The sequence below is a fragment of the Anomaloglossus baeobatrachus genome, chromosome 11 (assembly GCF_048569485.1).
Source record: "Anomaloglossus baeobatrachus isolate aAnoBae1 chromosome 11, aAnoBae1.hap1, whole genome shotgun sequence".
Classification (NCBI taxonomy): Eukaryota; Metazoa; Chordata; class Amphibia; order Anura; family Aromobatidae; genus Anomaloglossus; species Anomaloglossus baeobatrachus.
The window spans coordinates 185,084,475-185,111,139 of record NC_134363.1 but is presented as its reverse complement, the minus strand read 5'-3'; the positions used below and the strand labels follow the sequence as shown (position 1 = coordinate 185,111,139).

The window sequence follows — 26,665 nt, the reverse complement described above, 5'->3', positions numbered from 1 at the left end:
CTTCTCCTGTTCTGTAGTCCCGAGTTTACTTCCATTTAATGTATACGCAGTTATAGGATTACTCCGTCCTAGGTGCATTACTTTACATTTATCAACATTAAATCTCATTTGCCAAGTATCTGCCCATTCTGACATCTTATCCAGATCGTTTTGTAATATTGTACTATCAAGGTCAGTTTTTAATATCCTACATAGTTTGGTGTCCTCAGCAAAGACTGACACTTCATTATCAATCCCATTCACACGGTCATTAATAAAGAGATTAAAAAGAATCGGTCCTAGCACAGATCCCTGCGGCCCCCACTGCTCCCAGTACAGATCCCTGCGGTCCCCACTGCTCCCAGTACAGATCCCTGCGGCCCCACTGCTCCCAGTACAGATCCCTGCGGCCCCCACTGCTCCCAGTACAGATCCCTGCGGCCCCCACTGCTCCCAGTACAGATCCCTGCGGCCCCCACTGCTCCCAGTACAGATCCCTGCGGCCCCCACTGCTCCCAGTACAGATCCCTGCGGCCCCCACTGCTCCCAGTACAGATCCCTGAGGCCCCCACTGCTCCCAGTACAGATCCCTGCGGTCCCCACTGCTCACAGTACAGATGTTTGCGGTTCCCCACTGCTGACTATAGCCCATTTAGAGAATGTACCATTTATGACTACTCTTTGTTTCCTATCTTTTAGCCAATTCCTTACCCAGTTGCATATAGTTTCCCCTGGTCCCGGCTTCTGGAGCTTTAGTATAAGGCTATTATTTGGTACAGTATCAAATGCCTTTGCAAAGTCCAAATAAATCCCATCAGCTGCATTACCAATATCCAGGTTTGCACTTACCCCCTCATAGAACCCCAACAGGTTGGTCAGACACGACTTATCTTTCATGAATCCATGTTGTCTGTCAGTTATTATATTATTTTCTGCAATATATTTTTGCATGCCATCCCTTAAAAAGTTTGCACACCACTGATGTCAGGCTTACTGGACGGTAGTTGCCTGGATTCACCCTCTTACCTTTCTTAAATATCGGTGCCACATCAGCAATCCTCCAATCTTGAGGCACCAACCCTGTTACAAGCATCTAAGGAGATGAGATACAGCGGTCTGTCTTGCAATATACGAGACTGATACTTGTAGTACTTTAATAATAACTGCATTGTGGAAGAACAGAAAGTTTCGTTACTGGTGTTTCTTATTGTTGTTCTTCATTTTCAGGTTCTCAGTCTGGAACCCAATTCCTGTGCCCAGCAGGGACATTTAACCTCAAATTAGGCAGTGTCCGGGTGGGCGAGTGCAGCGCCTGTCCTGCGGGATCTTACTGCCCATCTGGGACATCTAAACCTGCCCTGTGCCCAATGTGAGTAGCTTCAGTCTGAAAAAGGGCTAGGGGTGGATTCACACGCTCTAAAGGTTTCTGCCATGGGTATTGCAAATTTTGCATGATGTAGATTTATGCAGACTTTGCATGGAGGTAACAATTTGCAATGCAAAGAGGGAAGTCTGCAACAAATTCTGCAAAACTTGTATGTAACGCATGCAGATTTACAGCTGGCAAATTTGTATTGAAAAAAATGTGCAACATGTAATTTCACCCACATTATATATATATTGCATCAATATATTAAACTTTATAATTCAGGTACATTTTCCATTGCTGTGCCTTTTGTGTTCTAGGGGAACTTACCGCTCTGAGCAAGGTGCCCAGAATGTGGCTGAATGTGATGTATGTCCAGCCGGCACCTCCTGTACTAATATTGGGATGAGATCCCCGGTGCCTTGCGGAGCTGGGAATTTCTCAGTGAGTGTCTTTAATCCATTTTACATTTTCTTCAATCTAATCTCGAGTCTGTCGTCGACACTTCGAACGTAAAGTAATTACACGCTGCACAATTTAATTGGAAAAATAATGGAAATAATTATTTGACCTAAGACGTGAACTCATCTTAGATAGTGAGTAATAACCCAGAGTGTATGCAATTATTATCATCTCTTCACGTTCTCACCTGTCAGTTACGATGTGTCCTTCTTTACATGTGTCCGTTTTCCCAACATATCCTGACACTTATGATTCTAGTTTCCTAACTTTTTAGAGAAGATTAAAATAAAAACTTTGGGGATCTTGTCAGGAAATGTTTATGTGCGAGTGTTATATGGATTGCAGCCCAGGAAGGGTTTTGTTGGCATGTTTCAATAATACATTGAATTTGTGCTGTGAGTAATTGGAGCCATTCCCTAAATTGTAAGAAAATACGAGGCTGTGCAGATCTGTAGTTATTTACTAGTGATCTGCAGATACATTTATATTACAATGAGGTATGAATCTTGTGATCCCCTGTCCAGGGTCAAAGGAATCCTCTGAGCAAAATAGGATAAAAAAAAATCTATATAAACACAGTTTTATGGTGTTTTATTACTGAATAAGCCTAGATGGCCTGTTCAGTTTTTTCTTTAACCCTTGCTGTAATCCAAACCTTGGTTGTCAATTTAGTCTACAACCAAGTTATATAAAATCTAGCATAAAAAAGAGCAATTTTATGACCTGCAGCCCGATTCACATTTCCAATTTTTCTTTTGTAACCAATAGGCTGCCTGTGAGGTCTGTATGTCTTTCCCAGTAATATAGGCTGCCTGTGAGGTCTGTGTGTCTCTCCCAGTAATATAGGTTGGATGTGACGTCTGTTTGTCTCTCCCAGTAATATAGGCTGAATGTGAGCTCTGTGTGTTTCTCCCAGTAATAAAGGCTGGATGTGAGCTGTGTGTGTCTCTCCCACTAATATAGGCTGAATGTGAGCTCTGTGTGTTTCTCCCAGTAATATAGGCTGGATGTGAGCTTTTTGTGTCTTTCTCAGTAATATAGGCTGGATGTGAGCGCTGTGTGTCTCCCAGTAATATAGGCTGGATGTGAGCGCTGTGTGTCTCCCAGTAATATAGGCTGGATGTGAGCTCTGCTTGTCTCTCCCAGTAATGTAGGCTGGATGTGAGCTCTGTGTGTTTCTCCCAGTAATATAGGCTGGATGTGAGGTCTGTGTGTCTCTCCCAGTAATATAGGCTGGATGTGAGCTCTGTGTGTCTCCCCCAGTAATATAGGCTGGATGTGAGCTCTGTGTGTCTCTTCCAGTAATATAGGCTGGATGTGAGCTCTGTGTGTCTCTCCCAGTAATATAGGCTAAATGTGAGCTCTGTGTGTCTCTCCCAGTAATATAGGCTGGATGTGAGGTATGTGTGTCTCTCCCAGTAATATAGGCTGGATGTGAGCTCTGTGTGTCTCTCCCAGTAATATAGGCTGGATGTGAGCTTTTTGTGTCTTTCTCAGTAATATAGGCTGGATGTGAGCGCTGTGTGTCTCCCAGTAATATAGGCTGGATGTGAGCTTTTTGTGTCTTTCTCAGTAATATAGGCTGGATGTGAGCTCTGCTTGTCTCTCCCAGTAATATAGGCTGGATGTGAGCTCTGCTTGTCTCTCCCAGTAATGTAGGCTGGATGTGAGCTTTGTGTCTCCCAGTAATATAGGCTGGATGTGAGCTCTGTGTGTCTCTCCCAGTAATATAGGCTGGATGTGAGCTCTGCTTGTCTCTCCCAGTAATGTAGGCTGGATGTGAGCTCTGCTTGTCTCTCCCAGTAATATAGGCTAAATGTGAGCTCTGAGTGTCTCTCCCAGTAATATAGGCTGGATGTGAGCTCTGTGTGTCTCTCCCAGTAATATAGGCTGGATGTGAGGTATGTGAGTCTCTCCCAGTAATATAGGCTGGATGTGAGGTATGTGAGTCTCTCCCAGTAATATAGGCTGGATGTGAGGTCTGTGTGTCTCTCCCAGTAATATAGGCTGAATGTGAGGTATGTGTGTCTCTCCCAGTAATATAGGCTGGATGTGAGGTATGTGTGTCTCTCCCAGTAATATAGGCTGGATGTGCTCCTCCCCGACCATTAGTTGGCCAGTGCTCCCATACACATTAGATTGTTGGCCAAACCCGTTGATATCAGCGGGTTGGGCAGACATTATTCTAACTCTTAATTCTTATCTGTACAAACCACAACTTCTTCCCCTTATTAATAGTTGTTTATGTCTTTTTACAAGTATTCTTTTACTGTTCTGAACTTTCTAATATAAATCTAATTTTAGGATTCTGGATCTTCCACATGCTTATCCTGTCTAGCCGGACACTACTGCAACGAGGACAGGACCAGCAGGGAGCGCATGATGCAGTTACTGTGCCCGGCCGGAACAGTTTGTCCCAAAGGGATGGCAGTCTTTCCAGAAGAAGATGCCTACGTTTGCCCGCAGGGATACTACTGCCCTGAGGGGTGCCGAGTAAGAAGCCGCAGAAGATCCGAGTATATCTAACTAATCACTTTTATCACAATTTTACAGTTTGCATATGGAATTCAGCTACAAATGAGAAGTTTATAACTGTAGCACTCACTTTACATTAGTCCTCAATAGAATATTGTGTTAAAAGCCAGGTCTATGTTCTCCCATAATAATAAAATCTCCCATAATTTCCTGCTTGTTCAGTGTCTGCACAGAACTTGCTTACACTTTGTATTATGATGAGAAGTTTTTCATTTACTGCAGACCCTGCACAGTCATCTGATACAGGAAAAGCAAACCCCTGCTTAGATCTGCTATGAGTAGGATGTTTGCTGACTGTTTCCACTATTGCATATGCAGTTTTGGCGTCTAATACTAGCTTTCATTTAGTGCCAGTGCAAAATAAGTGACAAAATGTGTTTTGAAGGGGTTGAATCATCATCTTAATGGGTAACATTGCAAAGAGCTTTTTAAAAACAAGGAACTTTGCAACTTACCTCTTATTAAAAATGCTCTCTTTTCTCAAGAACACATGGACTTGTATAACTTCTAACATACTCATTTTCCAGGTAGCTGACCCCCACTGCAGTTTATCAGTGGTGCCCAGGCATCAGAAAAAAATAGTTCAGAACTTACAAGCTCTTTGCCCGATTTCAGAGAAGCACTTACAAGCTGCATAGCAAATTGTGTGATCTGTCCATTTTCTCGTCTCTATGCTTTTTGATGCTGCAGAGGTAACATTGCTTCTGCTCGCAGCATTGTAGAGAGCAAGATTTGGTCAAGAGCTAAATCATACCGTTGCTTGATCTGGCAATCGTCAGGAGTGCACTGTCTCCTGGGAAGTGGGAAGGAAAGGAGCAGTGCACACCTGAGGACAGAACATGGGAGAAACGCTTCAATAGCACCATTCTAAACTGTAATCATTGTTCATGAGTGGACATACCCTATCAACTTTGACTTTTCTCTCAATGCCCGATAATATGCCAATTCTCTGGCTTTGTATTAATTGTAGGAAGCCAAACCTTGCCCAAATGGCACGTATGGACTTCAACCAGGTCTGGGAGGAATAGAGGACTGTTTGCTTTGTCCAGAGGGCCGCTATTGTTACCAAGAAGGACAGAGAGGAGTTCCAAGTCCAGTAAGTCCTTTGTGCAGAACATTTCTTACTAGCTCTACTTGGAATGAAGACGATAATTCATTCTTACTCTATCGCTTCATTGGGGGGACACAGGAGACCATGTGCATGCTGCTGCCACTAGGAGGCGGACACTAGGCAAGAAGAAAGTTATCGCCTCCTTAGAAGGATACATCCACCAACCGGAGCCTAGCTGATCAGTTTAAGCTTAGTGTCCATAGGAGGCAGATACTCGGTTGCACTCAGCCCTGTTTCTACCATAGGTTTGTAGTTTGTTGTATTTTATTAATGATTTCCCTTTTTCTTTCAGAAACATCTTGTGACTGGTCAACAGAGTGGAGTTGTGTCACTTGTCATAGCACCTAGAGACCAAGACATAGTGTGTGGTTGCGTCACGAATGTTGACTCTTTGGTTTGTCCGGCATGACCCTAACCCCTATCACATCAAGAGTGTTTGAGGCTTCCACCAGAGCATGACATGCAGGGAGGGAAGACTTGTTCTGCCATCGGCTACATTTTAAAGTTTACTCCCCAGCTTTTACCAAGGTCTACTGCTCCAGCTAGACATGCCCCCGTACCACCTTATCAATCACACACGCACAGGCTTATTGCACGCCTTTTTCCTAGTACTGCCACCACTCTCAACCAGTCAAGCTCTCCTCCATCTCCAGTCATGTGGGAACTTGCTTTCGCGTCCTAACGTCACCCCTCTCTTTAGCACCTATACATCAACACCGATGCCACACAACGCTCTACTGAACAGCCCAACCTCCAGTCCCAGTTTACTGTCCTGGGTCTGTGCGCAGTGTCCGGCAGGACGTCGGAGGCCCATGCTCCACAACCTGGGTAAATATTTTCTGTCTCAGCTACGCTCACTCCCTCTCCTGCATATTTGACCTTCTCACAGGCACCTCCTAGAAACTTCTATACCGGTTTCCCTGGGTCCCCATTTTTTTCTAAGAGCTTCCGGTTTCTCTGATCAGCCCATTGATCATTATCAAGGCAGGGAAGCTTTTGTATCTAACCTTGGTCATGTCTTTTTTCTGCTGATCTTGGTTACATCAAACCTTGAGTCCGATCTGTTTTTCAGTTTTCTTCAGGTCCGGTCTCTGCCTTTGAAACTTATTCTAAGGAATCTAGCTTCTTATCCACAGATCATTTTTTTCCGTGAGGTAGTCACTCTCGATTAATCTCCATCAGTCTCCTGTGGAACTCTGGGACCTTACTGGGGTCTATTGCTGTATGGCATTCCACTTGTGCATCCATCCTAGCCTTCTTACCTTGCTCTATGAAGAGCTCTCCCGGTGATGTTTTCCGGGCGTAGTTCAGTTGTTCTTCTTCCTGTCATTCATCCTAACAGGGTGATCCTGCGTCCGGTTTTCTGTAAGACAGACTTCTCTTAATCTGTCCTTTGACCAGTCTCTAAAATATATTGTTCCTGGTGAGAGTGCACCTCTGCGCCTCTCCCTGTCTTCCGGAGAGTGTTCATAATAGTCTCCCATTCTGAATTTGCTTTACTATTTTGCATGCTTGTTAGACAAATGACGAGGCGTCCTTACTGTCCTTCCAGCTCTCTTCACCTCTGCCTTGGGCTTCTTACACCATTTATCGTCAGGTCTCTATTCAGCACCTCTCCAGGCTGCTTCCTCGTTATTTGCCGTTTCCTATTCCAGGTTGCATTGACCACTCACTTTATTTACTCTTAGGGTACCGTCACACTTTAGCAACGCTCCAGTGATCCCACCAGCGATCTGACCTGGTCAGGATCGCTGGTGCATCACTACATGGTCGCTGGTGAGCTGTCAATCAGGTAGATCTCACCAGCGACCAGTGACCAGTCCTCAGCCAGCAGCGACACGTGGAAGCGATGCTGCGCTTGGTAACTAAGGTAAATATCGGGTAACCAAGCACTTGGTTACCCGATATTTACCTTGGTTACCAGCGCACACCGCTTAGCACTGGTTCCCTGCACTCCTAGCCAGAGTACACATCGGGTTGATAAGCAAACCGCTTTGCTTATTTACCCGATGTGTACTCCGGCTACGTGTGCAGGGAGCATGGAGCCGGCACTGACAGCGTGAGAGCGGCGGATGCTAGTAACCAAGGTAAATATCAGGTAACCAAGCAAAGGGCTTCACTTGGTTACCCGATATTTACCCTGGTTACAGCTTACCGCAGGCTGCCAGACGTCGGCTCCCTGCACATTCAGATCGTTGCTCTCTCACTGTCAAACACAGCAATGTGTGCTTCACAGCGGGAGAGCAACGTCCAAAAAAATGAACCAGCACTGTGTGTAACGAGCAGCGATCTCACAGCAGGGGCCAGATCGCTGCTCAGTGTCACACACAGCGAGATCGCTAATGAGGTCACTGCTGCGTCACAAAAACAGTGACTCAGCAGCGATCTCGCTATGTGAGAAGTACCCCTTAGGCAAAAAGTATTTTGCATTATATTGGCGAATTACCATCCTGAGAATTTCTCCTTTGTTCTTCCATTTTTTTAGTCCTTCTTCCCTCCCTTGGAGACTGTATTAGGACGTCCCATGGTTTCCTGTGTCCCCCAATAAAGCGATAGAGAAAAGAAGATTTTGGGTACTCACCATAAACTCTTTCTTGGAGCCTTTATTAGAGGCACAGTGTCCACCCGTTCTAAGTGTTTCTGTCGGGTCAGTGTATTTTCATTTTAGGTTGCTTCTCCTACTGTTTTCTTACTAACCGCTCATCTTGGCTCCGGTTGGTGTATCCTGAGGAGGAGACCATTTTATTTTCTTGCCGTGTGTAGCCTCCTAGTGGCAGTAGTATACACCAATGGTCTCCTGTGTCCCCCAAATAAGGCTCCAAGAAACAGATTTTACAGTCATCATTACCCAAAATCATTTTTTTTCCAGCCATAAAGCTGGTGAACGGCATCAGTCAGGGAGTTTCACTGTTCTTTATAGTCTTAATAAATGTACACTTTGTTGAATGAGACTATACATGCTGTCTTTGCAGAATGGGCCGTGCCCTCTGGGATACTATTGCCCACCAGGGACAGGGTCTCCTTTCTCTTACCCCTGTCTGCCTGGCTCATACTGGAACATGACCACACATGGGGTAGACATATCGGTCTGCCTGCCATGCCCTGCAGGGTTCTTCTGTGACGTGACCTCATTACTGGATCCTAAGCTCTGTCCAGCTGTAAGTATATTTTCTGGAATCCTTTATTAATTTTTCAATATGTTTTCTTATGACTTTTGTACAGAGCATCTGATCTTAGAGTTGTCAAGGATCACAAAAGGGTATCTGCCTTCTTATAAGGACTGTGTATTGCTAATCCCGGACGGCCCCTTTAAGTGTGCAATTATTTATACGAAGTACCTTGGAAAAGCTCTGAATCTTCAGACTGATTTATTCCAACATATAACGAATGAGGACTTTGCTGGAGGATTGTACATGACTTCATCGGTTCTGCTTTTTTCCTGCACTCAGGGGTTTTACTGTCACGATGGCAGCTCCCGCCCAAATCCTTGCCCGGAGGGCACCTACAGTCCTCACGAGGGGACCTCCACACAGGATGACTGCCGTCCATGTGACGCTGGTAAATTCTGCGCAGGCTTGGGTCAGTCTGCGATTAGTGGACCCTGCCAGGAAGGATTCTACTGTCCTGAAGGATCTACAAGTGCGGTAACTATTACAGTGAAATCTATCAGTAAGACCTTGTGCACACGCTGCAGTTTTTGACTCGTTTTTTTTTGCTGTTTTGGTTTTTTTTTTTCTTCAAAATCTGCACCAAAATCTGCATGCCTCTTCTGAATCCTGCAAAGTGTGAGATTTCTGAAGTGCTGTGCCAACATTGCATTTTTTTTCCTTGCAGATTTTGATGCAGAAAATAATCTGCAGCATGTAGACTATTGGGGCGTTTTTTCCTGCGTTTTTTAGCTCTTCCAACCATTGACTTCACTAAAAAAAACTCATGGAAAAAAAAACACAACAAAACCGGCTGCGTTTTTGCGGCGTTTTTCTGCCAGAAGTGGCAGATTTAATGCAGAACATTTCTGTGTGCGCACAGCCCAAGTGTGACACATTTCATATATTACCATGTAATATTCAATATTTCTAACACTGAAACAAGTAGTATATACTATTATAAAAATAAGATACAAATTATGATAAAAAGGAAGTAAACCAATTCTATAGTGGCCGTGCTCCCCGTAGTAATGATTTTAAAAGCTCCTGTCCACAAATGGAATTTATTGCACAAATACATACAGAAATAAAAACCAGATACAACGCGTTTCGGCAGGAACTGCCGCCTTCCTCAGGTGTTTGTTTCTTATTATATACCCTGCAGGGAATCATCTTACTTCATACAAATTATGATGGTCTTGAACTGGTTTAAATGGTTATTCAGTTAAGAAATCCCATTAAGGGTCCCATTAACAACCCATTGTTATAAATGGGCACCATGTAATGCCTCATATACCCTGTGTGGTGCTGAAGGAAAATTAGACACAGAAATGAATTTCATGGTATTTTTTCCCCTTGTCTGCGGTATAGACACCTTATGGAGGACTGTGCCCAGCTGGCAGTTACTGCCCGGCCTCCTCTGTTTGGCCCGTCCGGTGCCCCCCTGGCACTTACAGTAACCATATAGGACTAACCGATGTCAATCAGTGCTTATTATGCCCACCAGGGTGAGTGCCGAGTATTTCCGTGTGTTTCACTTTTCCCTTACACCTCGGGCACACAGTCAATGTGAACTCCTCTACACTTCAGGATGTTCTGCGATGGACAAGGTGGTGTCAGTCCCAGCGGTAACTGTACTCCTGGGTATTACTGCACAGCGGGGTCTAGCTCTCCAGTTCAGCATGAGGTGTCACAAGGCCACCACTCAATAGAAGGGGCGCACCGGCCAGAACCGTGCCCACCGGGAACCTTCCAGCCTGTAAGTACAGGGCTCTATAATGTTCTTACTTACCATACCCTTATGCAGTTAAGCCCCACAGCGCTGCATTTATTGAATTGCTGAGAACAAAGCTGAATCCTGTAGACAAGTCATGCAAATTAAGCAGAGCTGCAGTGTAAAGCATGAGGAGGAGAGAGATGCAGTTTGATATTGAACCTCAAGCTCAACAGAAGTGGAAAACTTCATCTCTGCTCCATTAGTTATTTGTAATTTTTACCTTGCAGCAAAGTGATTGTACTTTCCCACTTGTCATTTTACCAACCTGTGACTGCATCTACCCACCTGTTGTATCTTTCCACCTGTGGTTTCCTGTACCCCACCTGTGAGTTCCTGTACCTCCACCTGTGAGTTCCTGTACCTCCACCTGTGAGTTCCTGTACCTCCACCTGTGGGTTCCTGTACCTCCACCTGTGGGTTCCTGTACCTCCACCTGTGAGTTCCTGTACCTCCACCTGTGAGTTCCTGTACCTCCACCTGTGAGTTCCTGTACCTCCACCTGTGAGTTCCTGTACCTCCACCTGTGAGTTCCTGTACCTCCACCTGTGAGTTCCTGTACCTCCACCTGTGAGTTCCTGTACCTCCACCTGTGAGTTCCTGTACCTCCACCTGTGAGTTCCTGTACCTCCACCTGTGAGTTCCTGTACCTCCACCTGTGAGTTCCTGTACCTCCACCTGTGAGTTCCTGTACCTCCACCTGTGAGTTCCTGTACCTCCACCTGTGAGTTCCTGTACCTCCACCTGTGAGTTCCTGTACCTCCACCTGTGAGTTCCTGTACCTCCACCTGTGAGTTCCTGTACCTCCACCTGTGAGTTCCTGTACCTCCACCTGTGAGTTCCTGTACCTCCACCTGTGAGTTCCTGTACCTCCACCTGTGAGTTCCTGTACCTCCCCTGTGAGTTCCTGTACCTCCCCTGTGAGTTTCTGTACCTCCACCTGTGTTGGTCTGTACCCACTGGTGATTGTACCCACCTGTGTTGGTCTGTACCCACTGGTGATTGTACCCACCTGTGTTGGTCTGTACCCACTAGTGATTGTACCCACCTGTGTTGGTCTGTACTCACTGTTGATTGTCCCTCTATGTGGTTGTCCCCACCACCCATGCTGGCCTGTACCCACTGGTGATTGTACCCACCTGTGTTGGTCTGTACCCACTGGTGATTGTACCCACCTGTGTTGGTCTGTACTCACTGTTGATTGTCCCTCTATGTGGTTGTCCCCACCACCCATGCTGGGCTGTACCCACTGGTGATTGTACCCACCTGTGTTGCAGCTCCCTGCTCAGTCCTCGTGCACACCGTGTCCTCCAGGAAGCTTTTGTAATGGCAGCGGTTTATCCGATGTTGCTTCTTGTCTACAAGGTCATTTCTGTCCAGCCGGCAGCATTGCTCCAACGCCATGCCCAATGGTAAGATAGTCATCAGGATACATGGGAAGTGTCCACTATCAGACGTGAGCTAAATTAACTCATTTACTAACTTGTGCTGATACTGAGGGAGGAAGTTCTGTATGTGAGTGGTTATTGCTGGAGTTGTGTATAACGCAGCCTTGTTGTCTAAATCTAGTCTGTGTCTGCACGTATGTATATTTTGCATGTGTCATAATCTTGTCTCAGTCCATCCACTCAGTACTGTGCATTATATACAGCCTGGTTATTAGTCATGTGCATTACACATGGTGTTTTTATTTAGGGAACCTTTTCAAACATGTCTGGCAACTTAGCCATTGACTACTGTGAGCTCTGCACCCTGGGCATGTACTGCAGCCGCCCTGGTCTGACCCAGCCGGAGGGTCACTGTGGGATGGGTCATTACTGTACACGAGGGTCCTATACTTCTATTCCTGTAAGTGTTCTGCTAAACACCTTCTACAAGTGTATACTGCTATTTAGATTATTTATTATACTAAATGGAGTCACTTTGTACATTCATCCTACACTGATCTTGAGTTATATTCTGTATTATACTCCAGAGCTGCACTCACTATTCTGCTGGTGCACTTACTGTGTACATACATTACTGATCCTGAATTACCTCCTGTATTATACTCCAGAGCAGCACTCACTATTCTGCTGGTGCAGTCACTGTGTACATACATTATATTTACTGATCCTGAGTTACATCCTGTATTATGCTCCAGAGCTGCACTCACTATTCTGCTGGTGCAGTCACTGTGTACATACATTACTGATCCTGAGTTACCTCCTGTATTATACTCCAGAGCTGCACTCACTATTCTGCTGGTGCAGTCACTGTTTACATACATTACTTATCCTGAGCTACATCCTGTATTCTGCTCCAGAGCTGCACTCACTATTCTGCTGGTGCAGTCACTGTGTACATACATTACTTATCCTGTCCTGATCCTGATTTACAGCCTGTATTATACTCCGGAGCTGCACTCACTATTTTACTTGTTGACAGTGACCTTTACTGTATGATATAATTCAGGATCAATACAGGATGAGTGCAGCTCTTGAGTGTAATACAGGATAAGTAATGTAGATGCAAAACATAGTGTACACAACATTAAAGTTAATAAAATTAGTTTGTTTTGTTTTTTTTCAGGTAGAGATGCCATTTGGAGGTCTTTGCCCTGCCGGTCACTTCTGTTCCCGTGGTATTAGGCACCCTTGTCCTCCAGGCACATGGAACAGTCGGGGGGAAGCTGTAGACAGTTCTTGGTGTTTGCCGTGCCCTCTAGGGACCTACTGTGATGTGCCAGGACTTGCTGAACCGGCCGGACCTTGTCACCCTGGTAAGTCTAAGATCACTTTACACTGAGCATTACCCAACATATCAGGTCCTACTTGATCAGTATGATGACCTCTGTGTGTTCAGGGCATTTTTGTCTTCTTGGTTCTTCGAGTCCTAGACCAGAGGGAGGAATAATTGGTGACATCTGTCCTTCAAAACATTTCTGTCCGGAAGGTTCATCCGAGCCCATAGCTTGTCCTGAAGGCACGTACAGCAACTCGACAGGTGGGCAAACTCTATGTAAACTTGCAAATCCTTGTGATGTGATACCCTGATATTCCTTCTCTGTGAGATTGGGGCTCAAGACGTCTTATACCTTCCCTTAGCCTTATCTATTTTTTTCTCCTGATTCAGGTCGATCTCATTGCTCTGTCTGCCCCATTGGCCACATATGTCATAGTGGGGATATTATAGTCTGCCCTGCAGGACACTTCTGTCCAGATGGGGCACATTCAGGACCAGTTCCTTGTCCCCCTGGAAGCCTCAGTCCAGTACTACATCTGACCAGTGCAGATGGATGCCAGCCGTGTCCTCCAGGTGAGGCCTCCTTGTCCTCTTGATCTTACTGATTGCAGACTGTGATACCAATGTGATATGACTGAAGAATGAGTGTGATTAGATAGGAATCCTAATCAAAAGATAGTGATCACAGGTATTATTGATCCATCCAAACTCAGTATCAGAGAGGTGTCCTCTTGTTGATCCGATTTCACCATGATGAAGAGTACTTGTCAGTAGGTCTTGAACAAACCACTATTATGAGGAAGGAATGCTTACAGTTCAACATATGCAGGAAACCAGTGGTTAGTTTTCAACATATGCAGGAAACCAGTGGTCAAGCCAGCAACACGTGCAGGAAGCTACTGGTGCTCACAGCAGCGTGTGGTTAGGTTACATGACCATGACTCAGCAATCACATGCTGGTCACCAATTGCAATACTCAGTGCACACGACGACTACAATGTACAAAGTTTGATATACATGTTCTTAAATGTTCTTTATTGTAACAAACTATATATGGCTACAACCATGCAAAGCCTTTCATTTCTTCGGCGCTCTATTGGGAGACCCAGACGATTGGGTGTATAGCACTGCCTCCGGAGGCCACACAAAGCAATTACACTAAAAAGTGTAAGGCCCCTCCCCTTCTGGCTATACACCCCCAGTGGGATCACTGGCTCACCAGTTTTCTGCTTTGTGCGAAGGAGGTCAGACATCCACGCATAGCTCCACTGTTTGTAGTCAGCAGTAGCTGCTGGCTCTATCGGATGGAAGAAAAGAGGGCCCATATAGGGCCCCCAGCATGCTCCCTTCTCACCCGCGGTTGGTGCTTGTAAGGTTGAGGTACCTATTGCTGGTACAGAGGCTGGAGCCCACATGCTGTTTTCCTTCCACATCCCCTGGAGGGCTCTGTGGAAGTGGGATCTTGCCGGCCCCCAAGCCCTGGGGCCGGGCTCCATCCACAGACCTATAGAACCTGCTGGATTGGGAGCGGGAGTGCCGTTCAGGGACAAGGCCCTGCAACTTTCAGGTACTCTGTGTCCCCGGCAGGCACGGACACTCTCAGGGCTTGCTGAGCGTTGTAGTGCGCCGGGGACAGTGGCGCTGTACGCTGGGGGTTAGGTCACTGCAGCTTTGCTGAGTGACGTTGTGTGTTGGGAACTACTGCGCCGACCGCTCCTGGAGCGGCGGCGCAGCTGCGACTTGTGGTGCGCCGGGGGCTTTGCGCCGACCGCGCTTTTACGGCGGCGGCGCTTCTAACTTTAGCCCCCGGCTTCTGCGGCCTAGCGCCGCTTCGTTCCCGCCCCCACCCTGTCAATCAGGGTAGGGGAGAGACGCTGCTCAATGGCAGCGCCGAGGGCTGGAGCCTTATTTACATGCTCCAGCCCTCTCACTAGGCACAAGGGGAAGCAGACTTCCCGCTCTTCGTCGGTGTACGCCCAGGGCCCGCCCCCCCTCTCCACAAGGACGCCGGCAGCCATTACACATGCGATCTGGCTGGGGAGAGGCAGCAGGCTCTGGGAGACCCAGACTAGAGGGATTTCTGGCGACCACACACCGCTCCTAAGCGGGCGGTAAGCTGCACAGTAGTGCTGGCCCCACTAGTGCCTCAGTGATATATTAGTGTACTTTTTTCTTGGTACCATATATATATATATAGTTGCACTGTAAGGTCGCTTCTTGGCTGGACACCCTGTACTGCTCTGAGGAGGCAGCAACATGTCATCCGCAAAACGCAAGGCTGCCAAGGCACGGGCTGTGTACACTGTTTGTACTGCATGTGGGGCTGATCTACCGGCAGGCTCCAATGATTCACATTGTGTGCAATGTTCAGTCCCAGTGGCACTTCGTCAGCCAGAGCCTATTGTGGTGGTAGCCCAGGCAGAGACGCCTGTGAACCCTGCCCCGGTGACGGGGACAGACTTTGCAGTGTTTGCTGATAAAATGTCTGAGGCTATGACAAAAATCCTGGAGACCTTGCAGGCCAGGCCAGTTCCTCAGACCATGGACACTGCTGTGGCTATGCTCTCTAGTCCCCCTCAGTTGGAACTAATCCGTACTTCAAGGGGGTCTCAAGCATCACAAGCTGAAGTCTCTGACTCAGATGACAGTCCCAGGCAGCCTAAGCGAGCTCGCTGGGAAAGACCCTCGACGTCATCACACTGCTCAGGGTCTCAGCGAGAAGAATCTCTCTGTGATGAGACTGAGGACGGTGATCAGGATTCTAATCCTGAGGCCCCTCTCAATCTGGATGCCCCTGATGGGGACGCCATGGTTAATGACCTTATATCGGCGATTAATAGGCTGTTGGATATTTCTCCCCCAGCCCCTTCTGCAGAGGAGGCAGCTGCACAGCAGGAGAAGTTCCATTTCCTGTATCCCAAGCGTAAATTAAGTGCTTTTTTGGACCACTCTGACTTCAGAGAATCAATCCAGAAGCACGACGCTCATCCAGACAAGCGTTTCTCTAAGCGTTCTAAGGATACCCGTTATCCTTTTCCCGCTGAAGTGGCCAAACGCTGGACCCAGTGCCCAAAGGTGGATCCCCCAATTTCCAAGCTTGCGGCTAGATCCATAGTCGCAGTAGAGGATGGCGCTTCACTTAAAGATGCCAACGACAGACAGATGGACCTTTGGTTGAAATCTGTCTATGAAGCTATCGGCGCGTCGTTTGCTCCAGCATTCGCGGCCGTGTGGGCACTACAAGCTATTTCAGCTGGTTTAGCACAGGTGGATGCTATCATGCATCCAGCAGTGCCACAGGTGGCGTCCCTAACCTCGCAAATGTCTGCGTTTGCGACCTATGCTATCAATGCTGTCCTAGAATCTACGAGCCGTACCTCTATGGCGGCCGCCAATTCTGTGGTTTTGCGCAGAGCCTTATGGTTAAAGGACTGGAAAGCAGATGCTGGTTCCAAAAAATGCTTAACCAGCTTGCCATTATCTAGAGACAGACTGTTTGGTGAGCCATTGGCTGAAATCATAAAACAGTCCAAGGGTAAGGACTCTTCCTTGCCACAGCCCAGAGCAAGTAAACCTCAACAGAAAAAGTGGCAGTCGAGGTTTCGGTCCTTTCGAGGCTCGGGCAAGCCCCAATTCTCCTCGTCCAAAGGGACTCAGAAAGGACAAGGGAGCTCAGATTCCTGGCGGGCTCACTCACGCCCCAGGAAAGCAAATGGAGGAACCGCTTCCAAGGCGGCTACCTCATGACTTTCGGCCTCCTCCCTCCGCATCCTCGGTCGGTGGCAGGCTCTCCCGCTTTTGCGACATTTGGCTGTCACAGGTCAAAGACCGGTGGGTAACAGACATTTTGTCTCGCGGGTACAGAATCGAGTTCAGTTCTCGGCCTCCACTTCGGTTCTTCAGAACCTCCCCACACCCCAACCGAGCAGATGCCCTGCTGCAGGCGGTGGACTCTCTAAGAGCAGAAGGAGTCGTGATCCCTGTTCCCCCTCTGGAACGGGGGCGAGGATTTTACTCCAATCTCTTTGTGGTTCCAAAAAAGGACGGCTCCTTCCGTCCTGTTCTGGACCTAAAACTGCTCAACAAGCATGTGAACGCCAGGCGGTTCCGGATGGAATCCCTCCGCTCAGTCATTGCCTCAATGTCCCAAGGAGATTTCCTAGCATCAATAGACATCAAAGATGCTTATCTCCACGTGCCGATTGCTACGGAGCACCAACGCTTTCTGCGCTTCGTGATAGGAGACGAACATCTTCAGTTCGTGGCTCTGCCATTTGGTCTGGCGACAGCCCCCCGGGTGTTCACCAAGATCATGGCAGCAGTGGTAGCAGTCTTGCACTCTCACGGACACTCTGTGATCCCTTACTTGGACGATCTACTGGTCAAGGCACCCTCTCAGGAGGCATGCCAACTCAGCCTGAATTTTGCACTGGAGACTCTCCAGGCGTTCGGGTGGATCATCAACTTCCCAAAGTCAAATCTGTCACCGACCCAATCACTAACGTATCTTGGCATGGAGTTTCATACTCTCTCAGCGATAGTGAAGCTTCCGCTGAGCAAGCAGCGGTCACTACAGACAGGGGTGCAGGCTCTCCTTCAAGGTCAGTCGCACTCCTTAAGACGCCTCATGCACTTCCTCGGGAAGATGGTGGCGGCAATAGAGGCGGTTCCGTTTGCGCAGTTTCATCTGCGTCCACTTCAATGGGACATTCTCCGCCAATGGGACGGGAAGTCGACATCCCTGGACAGGAAAGTCTCCCTTTCCCAGACGGCCAAGGACTCTCTGCAGTGGTGGCTCCTTTCCACCTCATTATCACAGGGAAGATCCTTCCTACCACCGTCCTGGGCGGTGGTCACGACAGACGCGAGTCTGTCAGGGTGGGGAGCAGTGTTTCTCCACCACAGGGCTCAGGGTACGTGGACTCAGCAGGAGTCCAGCCTTCAGATCAATGTTCTGGAAATCAGAGCAGTGTTTCTTGCCCTACTAGCCTTCCAGCAGTGGCTGGAAGGGAAGCAGATCCGAATTCAATCGGACAACTCCACAGCGGTGGCATACATCAATCACCAAGGAGGGACTCGCAGTCGGCAAGCCTTCCAGGAAGTCCGGCGCATTATGATGTGGGTGGAAGCCACGGCCTCCACCATATCCGCAGTTCACATCCCCGGCGTAGAAAACTGGGAAGCAGACTTCCTCAGTCGCCAGGGCATGGACGCAGGGGAATGGTCCCTTCACCCGGACGTGTTTCAGGAAATCTGTCGCCGATGGGGAAGGCCGGACGTCGACCTAATGGCGTCCCGGCACAACAACAAGGTCCCAACATTCATGGCACGGTCTCGCGATCAAAGAGCTCTAGCAGCAGACGCCCTAGTGCAAGATTGGTCGCAGTTCCGGCTCCCTTATGTGTTTCCACCTCTGGCACTCTTGCCCAGAGTGCTACGCAAGATCAGATCCGACTGCAGCCGCGTCATACTCGTCGCTCCAGACTGGCCGAGGAGGGCGTGGTATCCGGATCTGTGGCATCTCACGGTCGGCCAACCGTGGGCACTACCAGACCGACCAGACTTACTGTCCCAAGGGCCGTTTTTCCATCGGAATTCTGCGGCCCTCAACCTGACTGCGTGGCCATTGAGTCCTGGATCCTAGCGTCTTCAGGCTTATCCCAAGGGGTCGTTGCCACCATGAGACAGGCTAGGAAGCCCACGTCTGCTAAGATCTACCACAGAACGTGGAGGATATTCTTATCCTGGTGCTCTGCTCAGAGAGTGTCTCCCTGGCCATTTGCATTACCTACCCTTCTTTCTTTCCTCCAATCTGGGTTAGAAAAAGGTTTGTCGCTCGGCTCCCTTAAAGGGCAAGTCTCGGCGCTATCCGTCTTTTTTCAGAAGCGTCTAGCACGACTTTCTAAGGTGCGCACGTTCCTACAGGGGGTTTGCCATATAGTTCCCCCGTACAAGCGGCCGTTAGATCCATGGGATCTGAACAGGGTACTAGTTGCCCTCCAGAAGCCGCCCTTCGAGCCTCTGAAGGAGGTTTCACTTTCTAGACTATCACAGAAGGTGGCTTTTCTGGTAGCGATCACATCTCTTCGGAGAGTGTCTGAGCTAGCAGCGTTGTCTTCCAAGGCTCCCTTCCTGGTCTTCCACCAGGACAAGGTAGTGCTGCGCCCCATTCAGGAGTTTCTCCCGAAGGTGGTATCCTCTTTTCATCTTAATCAGGATATCTTTTTGCCTTCGTTTTGTCCTCATGCAGTTCATCGGTATGAGAAGGATTTACATTTGTTAGATCTGGTGAGAGCACTCAGAATCTACATTTCCCGCACAGCGCCCCTGCGCCGTTCAGATGCACTCTTTGTCCTTGTCGCTGGTAAGCGCAAGGGGTCGCAGGCTTCTAAGGCCACCCTGGCTCGATGGATCAAAGAACCAATTCTTGAAGCCTACCGTTCTGCGGGGCTTCAGGTTCCATCAGGGCTAAAGGCCCATTCTACCAGAGCCGTGGGTGCGTCCTGGGCATTGCGACACCAGGCTACGGCTCAACAGGTGTGCCAGGCAGCTACCTGGTCGAGTCTGCACACTTTCACCAAACATTATCAGGTGCATACCTATGCTTCGGCGGACGCCAGCCTAGGTAGAAGAGTCCTGCAGGCGGCAGTTGCCTCCCCGTAGGGGAGGGCTGTCTTGCAGCTCTAACATGAGGTATTTCTTTACCCACCCAGGGACAGCTTTTGGACGTCCCAATCGTCTGGGTCTCCCAATAGAGCGCCGAAGAAGAAGGGAATTTTGTTACTTACCGTAAATTCCTTTTCTTCTAGCTCTTATTGGGAGACCCAGCACCCGCCCTGTTGTCCTTCGGGATTTTTGGTTTGTTTGCGGGTACACATGTTGTTCATGTTGAACGGTTTTCAGTTCTCCGATGTTACTCGGAGTGAATTTGTTTAAACCAGTTATTGGCTTTCCTCCTTCTTGCTTTTGCACTAAAACTGGTGAGCCAGTGATCCCACTGGGGGTGTATAGCCAGAAGGGGAGGGGCCTTACACTTTTTAGTGTAATTGCTTTGTGTGGCCTCCGGAGGCAGTGCTATACACCCAATCGTCTGGGTCTCCCAATAAGAGCTAGAAGAAAAGGAATTTACGGTAAGTAACAAAATTCCCTTCGTTTCATTGCATTTTTGTTTTTTTTTGGTTTTGTCCCTATTTGTGGGTTTGCCTTGGTCTGCAGCCCTGCTCACTGTAACCAACCTTAATTTTTCAATAAAAAAGAGATTAAACATACAATGTACAAAGTTTGGTATAAAAATACAGGGCTCGCTCAGCGAGACAGGGACTTTTCCAGGATGCTCAAGTGGATGCACTGCGCCTGTGATGCAGAGGCCGGATTGTCTTCCTTCTCACTAATCGAGTCCCTCCGATGATGAAGGAAGTGCTACAACATACGGTAATGTTGATGCATATTTCTGTTATTGTATAAGATTCTATGACTATAAAGTAGTGCTAATGCCTATGTACCATTGATTATTCATGTGCTATTAAAATAAATAGTATCTTGCTATAAAGAATCTTAGTATTCGTGCCTGATTAGGATATCAGTGAGCGCTTCGTAAGTACGGGCTTTCAGCCCTTTTTAGGAGAATTTAGCAAGACACAGACAGACAGAAACATGGAGTGATGTTTAGAGTTTGTCTGTGGGTTACATTATCATCCATGTGTGGATTTCACCACAAATCAATATCAAAATCCACACACGTAACGCTGTGACTGGAGAGTGTGAGGCGGTGAGGGACCTGGTGCGGATTTTGTATTAGGCCAAGTTGCTTCAGGCTCCAAACTCCGAGGAGCGGTGCAATCTAATTTCCAAACTTTCTCTTTCAGGGATGTTCTGCAGTGGCTGGGGCTCTGCGGCCGTTACTGGGCTGTGTGAACCTGGATATTACTGCAGTGGAGGTAAAATGAAATCTGATATTACTTTTTTTGTGGGAGAAAATGATACTAATAGTAGCAAAACAGCAAAATCCTGCCAATTTGGGGATAAATGTATCCCACAAAATGGCTATAATATATTGCCCCTACATAGTATGCAAGATACGTGCGATATGACTCCCTGCAGATGGAGAACTCTTCCCTTACAGTGCAGGGTTTATAATTACTAGCACTTAATGAGACCTCCATTCCCTGATGAGGACTTACTACTGCATTGCACCATCCCGATATTAACTGCAGAGTCAGAATCGACCAGAGCCGAACTGTTATATTGTGTATTATGGTCACTGTCACTGTAGTAATATTGTAATACCGGAAATATAGTCTTATACATTTCACTCCTTTACTCTGAGTATCTGTGTCCGGATTTATAGTAATGTGCAAAAAGTTATAGACAGATCTGGAAAAATGCAGCAAAATGAGAAGAATAGAAGCGTTAATAGTTTGCTTTAATCAATTAACAAAATGAACAAAAGAGAAATCTGAATCTCAACAATATTTGGTGAACCCCCCCCCCCATCTCCTCTGTCCTCAGTATTCAGTGATCACCCGTCTCCTCTGTCCTCAGTATTCAGTGACCGCCCATCTCCTCTGTCCTCAGTATTCAGTGACCGCCCGTCTCCTCCGTCCTCAGTATTCAGTGACCGCCCGACTCCTCCATCCTCAGTATTCAGTCACCGCCCGTCTCCTCAGTATTCAGTGATTGCCCAACTCCTCCGTCCTCAGTATTCAGTGACCGCCCGTCACCTCTATCCTCAGTATTCAGTAACCGCCCGTCTCCTCCATCCTCAGTGTTCAGGGACTTCCCGTGTCCTCCATCCTCCAGTATTCAGTGACCACCTGTCTTCTCCATCCTCAGTTTTCAGTGACCACCTGTTTCCTCTATCCTCAGTATTCAGTGACCGCCCGTCTCCTCCGTCCTCAGTGTTCAGGGACTTCCCGTGTCCTCCGTCCTCCAGTATTCAGTGACCACCCGTCTCCTCCATCCTCAGTATTCAGTGAGAGCCCGTCTCCTTCGTCCGCAGTATTCGGTGACAGCCCTTCTTCTCCGTCCTCAGTATTCAGTGACCATCCGTCTCCTTCGTCCTCAGTATTCAGTGATCGCCCGTCTCCTCCGTCCTCAGTATTCAGTGACCGCCCGTCTCCTCCGTCCTCAGTATCCAGTGACCGCCCGTCTCCTCCGTCGTCAGTATTCAGTGATCGCCTGTCTCCTCCGTCCTCAGTATTCAGTGACCACCTGTCTCCTCTATCCTCAGTATTCAGTGACCGCCCGTCTCCTCCGTCCTCAGTATTTGGTGACTGCCTGTTACCTCCGTCCTCAGTATTCAGTGATCGCCCGTCTCCTCTGTCTTCAGTATTCAGTGACTGCCCGTCTCATCCATCCTCAGTATTCAGTGACCGCCCGTCTCCTCCGTCTTCAGTATTCAGTGATCGCCCGTCTCCTCCGTCCTCAGTATTCAGTGACCTCCCGTCTCCTCCGTCTTCAGTATTCAGTGATCGCCCGTCTCCTCCGTCCTCAGTATTCAGTGACCTCCCGTCTCCTCCGTCTTCAGTATTCAGTGATCGCCCGTCTCCTCCGTCCTCAGTATTCAGTGACCTCCCGTCTCCTCCGTCTTCAGTATTCAGTGATCGCCCGTCTCATCCATCCTCAGTATTCAGTGACCGCCCGTCTCCTCAGTCTTCAGTATTCAGTGATCGCCCGTCTCCTCCGTCCTCAGTATTCAGTGACCGCCCGTCTCCTCCGTCTTCAGTATTCAGTGACCGCCCGTCTCCTCCGTCTTCAGTATTCAGTGATCGCCCGTCTCCTCCGTCCTCAGTATTCAGTGATCGCCTGTCTCTTCCATCCTCCGTATTCAGTGACCTCATGTCTTCTCGTCCTCAGTATTCAGTGACCACCTGTCTCCTCTGTCCTCAGTATTCAGTGACCTCCCGTCTCCTTCGTCCTCAGTATTTGGTGACCGCCTGTCACCTCTGTCCTCAGTATTCAGTAACCGCCCATCACATCTGTTTTCAGTATTTGGTGACCACCCATCGCCTCCATCACTTCTTCAAGTCACTTGCAGATGGGATGATGTGAGATCAGGGCTCTGTGGGGCCAGGTCATCACCTCCAGGATCCCTTGGTTTTAATGACAGACTGGAGGTTTGTGTTCGTTGGACAGTTGCAGAATAAATTTTGAGCCGATCAGATTCCTCCATGATGGTACTTCATGATGGATCAGAATCTGCCTGTATTTCTCAGCATTGAGGATACCATTAATCCTCACCAAATCCTTCAACTCCATTTGCCGAAATGCAGCCACAAACTTACAGGAGCCTCCAGTCCTGAACACCTGCTGCCATTTTACTGCACCCCAGTTTTTATGTTGTCGTTCATAATTGAGACACTTCGCTTTATCTCACTGATGAAGGTCTGGGCTTTTTGGCCGCAATTCTTCCATAAAGACAACTTCTGGCCATATGTCTTTGAACCGTAGATGCATGAAGCGGAGTTCCACTGGTTACTGATGAGCTGATTTCAAAGGGAAGTAAGCGTACGTCTTTCATCTGTGGCATTGCGTTTTCTTAGCTGACAGCTGCAGCTATGGTCCTTAAACAGCACGTCTGGTGTCACACTGTACTAAAGGAGACACTGAAGCTACAAGCAGTGTAACTTCAGAGTGCAGTTAGCAGGCAAACCACCAGAGGGCAGTAGAGTAGTCAGTAAACCAGGTCAGCAGCAGGAGGTGTCATCAATAGCACAGGGATAATCAAATCGTGGTCAGGTGAAAGCCGAGGGTCGGAAGTCGGGAAGTCACGTATGCAATAGAGGGGAGAGACAGAGCTAAAGTTAGAAACGAGGATACAGGTCAGATGCCGGAAAATCTAAGTACAAACAAGGTAGAAGGACAAATAGGTCAGGACCGGGAAAAGACAGATAGAGAAGTAGACAGGAGCGGGTAGTCAGCGACCAGGACAGATGGATGAACGAGGAGAGTACGGGTCAGAACAAGCTAGCTGAAAGTCAGGACAGATCAGATAACTCACCAGAGCCAGTAACACACGCTGCAGAGCATACACTATCACTGGCACTGAACCGGAGGTGCAGCACCAGGATATAGTGTCCTGGAAACTATAGTGAGGCAGGGAGGAGTTAACCCCTGACATGACCAGGACAGAGCTGAGTGAAATAATCAAGCCACAGCGGTCAATACAGACCTAGATCATGACCCCTGGAAATCCCAGTCTGCTGTGAAATCTTTGCCTGGCTTCTCGCTGATGCAGTATACCTTCCTTGTGTCTTGTTGCTGCGCTCAGTCTCGCCATAAACTATCTTCAACAACCTCACCTTTGTAGCAGAGTTCGGCTGTTCCTTACACAGTTTTAAGCCTCCCACACAGCTGTTTCTGTTTCAGTTAATGTAACCAATTTCAGTTTCGTAAACTTGGTCATTTATACACCAGACTCCAATACTGCAAAATCTCTGACTTTATGCATGAGACAAGTGAGCCTAGAACTGATGTTTGGTAGGAGTTACTTGTCTCTTTTGTTCATTCAATGTGTATCTTGTTAATTAATAATAAACTATTAACACTTATCTTTGAAACCATTCCTACTTTGCAGCATTTCCTCCACACCTGCCTAAAACCTTTGCACAGTAGTGTATATATATTGGTATAATTGTGCCTCCTTTAAGCAAAGAATGGCGGCGGATGATCGTGCAATCCTAATTCTTTTACGTAGAATCCCTATTCTTAATGTTTGATAACTTTTTACTTTACTATGATGATTAGGGTCCCTTGTACCGAACCCTTCTGGTAACATGAATGAGAGTTTTGGCGGACCCTGTCCTGTTGGTCACTTTTGTCCCGCGGGTTCGGGTGCCCCGATTCCATGTCCATCTGGTAGTTTCTCTGACAGGTGAGAGTGGTGATTGCTGCATGTTTTGCCACATTTCCAGTTACAATCCTCATCGTTTCTAGTAATGATTTGTATCAATCTCTGGCTTATTACGGTGTCCTCATGTCTTATTAGTGGTGATACGTGCCCATATGAGCTTCCAATCCAATCCTCTTCTGCACAGGTCCAATCTGAGAATGGCCTCCCATTGTACGCCCTGTCCCCCCGGGTATTACTGCAGCTCTGTCGGCCTCGATGCCCCGAGTGGACTTTGCCTTGCTGGATACTTTTGCTCTCTTGGGGTCTCCTCATCTGCTCCCACCACAGAGTGTAAGAGGATCACCATTATACAACATTACGCCGTAGTGGTGATATTGGATTTTCAAAGAATATTGAATATTATTTCTGATGCTTTTATATCCCAACCAGTATTTACAGGAGAAGGAGGCGGCTGCCCTCCAGGTCATTATTGCCCGGCTGGAAGTCCCCATCCACACGCCTGTCCTGCGGGGACCTATAACAACCTCACTCATCAAGTTGACTGCTTACCGTGCCCTGCTGGGTACTTCTGTGCCGAGAATACCAGTGATTATAGCAAATTTCCGTGCCCAGCTGGGTTTTACTGCCCTGAAGGTATGAAATGATGGGTCCATTCCGCATTCATGGGTCGTGAGGTAGCGAGGAGAATACGCATTATGAGGATATTAAAGTAAAGCATCTCTTTTATGGTACTGTTAAGGAAGCCTGGCAGATGCTGAACCAGAAAGCTGGAAATCCATGCCCACATCTCTATTACTTAAATGGCATCATGTGTCTGGGCTCTGTTGGATTGTACGTACATTTGAAACCAGAAGTTTCCCTCCACGCTCTATATAGACACATCTGCAGGTTTTTCCCTCCACTCTCTATAAAGACACATCTGCCGATTTTTCTCACTATCTGACATGAAATCAGAATTAACCTTTCCCATTTTAGGTCAATTAGGAACCAAAATGATTTATATTTACAGAATGCCAGAATAATGAGAGAGAATTTTCTTTGTCGCTCTATTGGGAGACCCAGACAATTGGGTGTATAGGCTATGCCTCCGGAGGCCGCACAAAGTATTACACTCAAAAGTGTTAAGCCCCTCCCCTTCTGCCTATACACCCCCCGTGCTCCCACGGGCTCCTCAGTTTTTTGCTTTGTGCGAAGGAGGTCAGACACGCACGCACAGCTCCACAGATTGGTCAGCAGCAGCTGCTGACCATGTCGGATGGAAGAAAAGTGGGCCCATATAGGGCCCCCAGCATGCTCCCTTCTCACCCCACTCTTGTCGGCGGTGTTGTAAGGTTGAGGTATCCATTGCGGGTACGGAGGCTGGAGCCCACATGCTGTTTTCCTTCCCCATCCCCCTCAGGGCTCTGGTGGAAGTGGGATCCTATCGGTCTCCAGGCACTGAGACCGTGCTTCATCCACAACTCCTGTGGAGCCTGCTGGATAGGAGCCGGGTATCGTTCAGGGACATGGCCCTGCTACTTGGAGGTACTCTGTGTCCCCGTGGGGACCGCGCACAGCAACACTCCAGCTTTGCTGGGTGTGCTAGTGCACCGGGGACCGCGGCGCTGACCGGGTTAATATGTGCCATTACACACTCAGCGTTGCTGAGTGTGTTTATGTATAGGGACTGCCGCACTGACCGCCGCTGCCATGGAAACACTGTGGCGCGGCTGGGACT

At 48.0% G+C, this 26,665-nt stretch overlaps 1 protein-coding gene across 1 annotated transcript in view; it reads left to right on the top strand.

The window, feature by feature from the left end:
- Positions 1–1,080: 1,080 nt before the first annotated feature.
- LOC142255918 (uncharacterized) overlaps positions 1,081–26,665 on the top strand; it is a 52,223-nt gene continuing 26,638 nt past the window's right edge. Inside the window, exons 1-16 of the mRNA XM_075327365.1 lie at positions 1,081–1,093; positions 1,207–1,348; positions 1,666–1,789; positions 4,112–4,300; positions 5,313–5,438; positions 8,426–8,611; positions 8,903–9,097; positions 9,971–10,107; positions 10,190–10,358; positions 11,651–11,785; positions 12,069–12,221; positions 12,945–13,134; positions 13,218–13,358; positions 24,843–24,969; positions 25,133–25,278; positions 25,378–25,581. Of these exons, the coding sequence (XP_075183480.1) occupies positions 1,081–1,093; positions 1,207–1,348; positions 1,666–1,789; positions 4,112–4,300; positions 5,313–5,438; positions 8,426–8,611; positions 8,903–9,097; positions 9,971–10,107; positions 10,190–10,358; positions 11,651–11,785; positions 12,069–12,221; positions 12,945–13,134; positions 13,218–13,358; positions 24,843–24,969; positions 25,133–25,278; positions 25,378–25,581 (2,377 nt within the window). The remainder of the gene's footprint in view (positions 1,094–1,206; positions 1,349–1,665; positions 1,790–4,111; positions 4,301–5,312; positions 5,439–8,425; positions 8,612–8,902; positions 9,098–9,970; positions 10,108–10,189; positions 10,359–11,650; positions 11,786–12,068; positions 12,222–12,944; positions 13,135–13,217; positions 13,359–24,842; positions 24,970–25,132; positions 25,279–25,377; positions 25,582–26,665) is intronic.